The 2,755-nt window shown below is 41.7% G+C and overlaps 1 protein-coding gene across 1 annotated transcript in view; it reads right to left on the bottom strand.

The window, feature by feature from the left end:
- NR4A3 (nuclear receptor subfamily 4, group A, member 3) overlaps positions 1 to 207 on the bottom strand; it is a 23,022-nt gene extending 22,815 nt beyond the window's left edge. Inside the window, exon 1 of the mRNA XM_010085453.1 lies at positions 3 to 207. Within this exon, the coding sequence (XP_010083755.1) occupies positions 3 to 207 (205 nt within the window). The remainder of the gene's footprint in view (positions 1 to 2) is intronic.
- Positions 208 to 2,755: the final 2,548 nt, after the last annotated feature.

Genomic DNA, 2,755 nt, shown 5'->3' with positions numbered 1-2,755 from the left:
GCCAGAGTAACCCTCCATAAAGGTGCTGAAGCTGGGAAGGGAGGTGGTGGCAGTGGCAGTGATTTCAGTGCTGCTCAGGTCCATGGTCAGCTTGGCATAGTCAGGGTTCATGATCTCCGAGCTGTACTCCGAGCCATATGCGTAGGTCTGAGACGCATAATTTGAACCGGGCGGTGAAGGGCTATACTGCGCTTGCACACAGGGCATATCTGCAAGGGCAAAGGGGAGCGTTAACAACAAGCCCAGCATGCCGAGGCCGTGGCCCAGGCCCTCACGAATGTCTTCCCTAAAAGCTTTCCCACATTTCACGGAGCTTAGTTAGACGCCCAACTCCCACTCCCGCCTGAACAAGGGACGTATAAATTAGTCTCGAGTCTTTGCCCTTCAACAAGAAATATGCGTCGGGGATCGACTAAGCGTTAGGTATTAGGGAGCCTGCTCTCATCGAGTCGAGGGAGCAACTCAAATTTATACCAGTGTCAGTGAGAGACGAATCCATCTCAAGCTGCCCTACATCTGCTGCTTAATATACATAGGTGTCAATGAGAATTAGATAAGCAGAATGAAAACAGTTTATGGCTCTAAATCTATCTCTCTATGTGTGCAACCATGCCGTAAAATTTTCATGAAGGGTAAACGAGATTATCAAATGCATAATATTAAAAATTATATTTATTTTACAAGAAACAGCATCTGCAGTGCATGTCAGAGGAATGACTCAAATCATAGTGTTTGCTACGTAAGACTTCCAAACATCAATTTTGTTTTCTCTACTCTGGGCCTTTGAAGAATATTTCTGGTCAGCTAATAATTTAAGGTTGCTGTCTAACTAGTAGCTTTAATGCTTACTTGTGGTAGAACATTCTCCTAAAAAAGTGGGTGGTACAACATATCCCTAAATTTGCAAACATGTAAGAGAAAAAGTACGTGGTATTTCTGTTTCTGTTTTTATAGGAAAGCAAGGTTGAGGCTGATAGTACAATTGTTTTTATCCATTAGTCATAAAAAATAATGTGGTTCACTGATAGCTGGGATGGTTGAACCAACACAGTGCCTGGTTATAAAGACTTGATTTTTTTTTTCTTTTACATTTCTTACTAGTCTGCTGTTTCTTTTGTTGCTCTCAAGAAATAATGGACCTAGTCCTGCAATCCATTTGAGGTTCGCCTGACTAAACACCATGAGATTCTAGCCCAATATTTGCAACCCAAACTAAAAGTGCCTGGTGTATTTCAGTTCCATAGCAGAGGAACAGAATCCATCTATTAGTACATATTCTCTTGTAAAGAGAAAAGTAAATGTGGAGAAAATATATATCAAAATTAAGTGCAGTTCTTCTGTTCTTAATTGTGGTAATTTATATTCCAAAAGCACTTGAGAAACAATTCATACTAAAAAAAAAAAAAAAAAAGCTGCTCTGAAAATAATAGGGTTTTCCTCAGTATTTTAAGAACTCCCATCACTTATGATTTTAAAATACTCACTTGAGCCTGGCATGCAGGAATCCAAGTAATTTGTGTTAAATCAGCTTTTAATTCTTTCCCGCCTGCTTTGCAGATAAACATATTTAAACTAAGCACCAGATTTCAATTATCTTACTGTCACAAACCATTCAGATCTTTCTTCTTCCTGAGAAAACACTAAAAACTAAGAAAAAAATAGTGCTGTTTTCTGAAATAAAGATCTTCCTGCTTGTAAATCCAAACACTTAAAGAAAAAAGCAGGCAACTCTTCCACAAGCCTTGCCTCCCAATGCTATTTATGTATTTTTCTACTGTTCTCTTTTTTTCCTATCAATTTCTGTCCGTGCCATTCCACGCACACACATTTCATGGCAAGTCCTATTACAATCATTTGTTAGTTTAAGGTCCATCTGTTCAAACGTAGTGATCAGTGCTTAATCAAATAAAAAGGGAAAGAAATTCCTTCCGTGCACCTCCACTGAGAAGTGACTGAGGAACACAACGGAATGAGGAGACAGATAATGTCACAAGTGGATGTGTTGATACAAAACCCTACGAAGGAAAAAGGCTTTTTTGCTAGCTCAGAAAATAAGCAGGAGTTCAGGGAAATAGATCATTATGAGCTTTTTTTCTGAGCATAACAGGGTTATGTCACTGAATTCCGTGCAAAGTGGAGTAAGAAAGCAGAAGTCTAAAATAAGTTCGACCCGAGGACAGAAAAAAATATCTCCTACCTAAAGGTCTGGTCCGCTCTGCAGGACTCCTCCTACCTTGCCCTTTGCCAGTGCACTCGACTGACTAATTCTAACCCCTACTTTTCCACTTAGGGCACCAATATTAATTACCCAGCAAAGTGAATAACCTGGGATTTTTTTGTTCTTTACCCAACAATATTAAAAAAATTTTTTAAAGCCCCACAGGAGGCACATTGAAGAGCAACCTGTCATCAAAGCCCAAATGAATGGGTAAAACATCAAGGGGGGGACATTCAGAGCTACCACCTCATTATTCTGCTATCTCTGCGAGATCCTGACATAAGGGACGCCTAGTTTAACGCCAATCAAGCCGGGATCCTCACGGGGACACTACCATCCCACCCATTTTCCCCCCTTAAAAGCTGGCACGTCTTCACTTCAGGGCTCACAGGCCCCATGCGCAGCCCTGTGAAACGCGGCCGCTGCCCGCAGCCTTTTCGGATTTAAACAACCCGCGGCCCCGCTACGGGACGTCGGGGACCGATGATGCCAAAGGGATTTGGGATGAGTAGGGGGCCACGGCAGCAGCTCTCGTAA

Source organism: Pterocles gutturalis, unplaced genomic scaffold (assembly GCF_000699245.1).
Source record: "Pterocles gutturalis isolate BGI_N339 unplaced genomic scaffold, ASM69924v1 scaffold6295, whole genome shotgun sequence".
Lineage (NCBI taxonomy): Eukaryota > Metazoa > Chordata > Aves > Pterocliformes > Pteroclidae > Pterocles > Pterocles gutturalis.
Note: the sequence above shows the minus strand (reverse complement) of the source record. Positions and strands in the feature narration are given on the sequence as shown.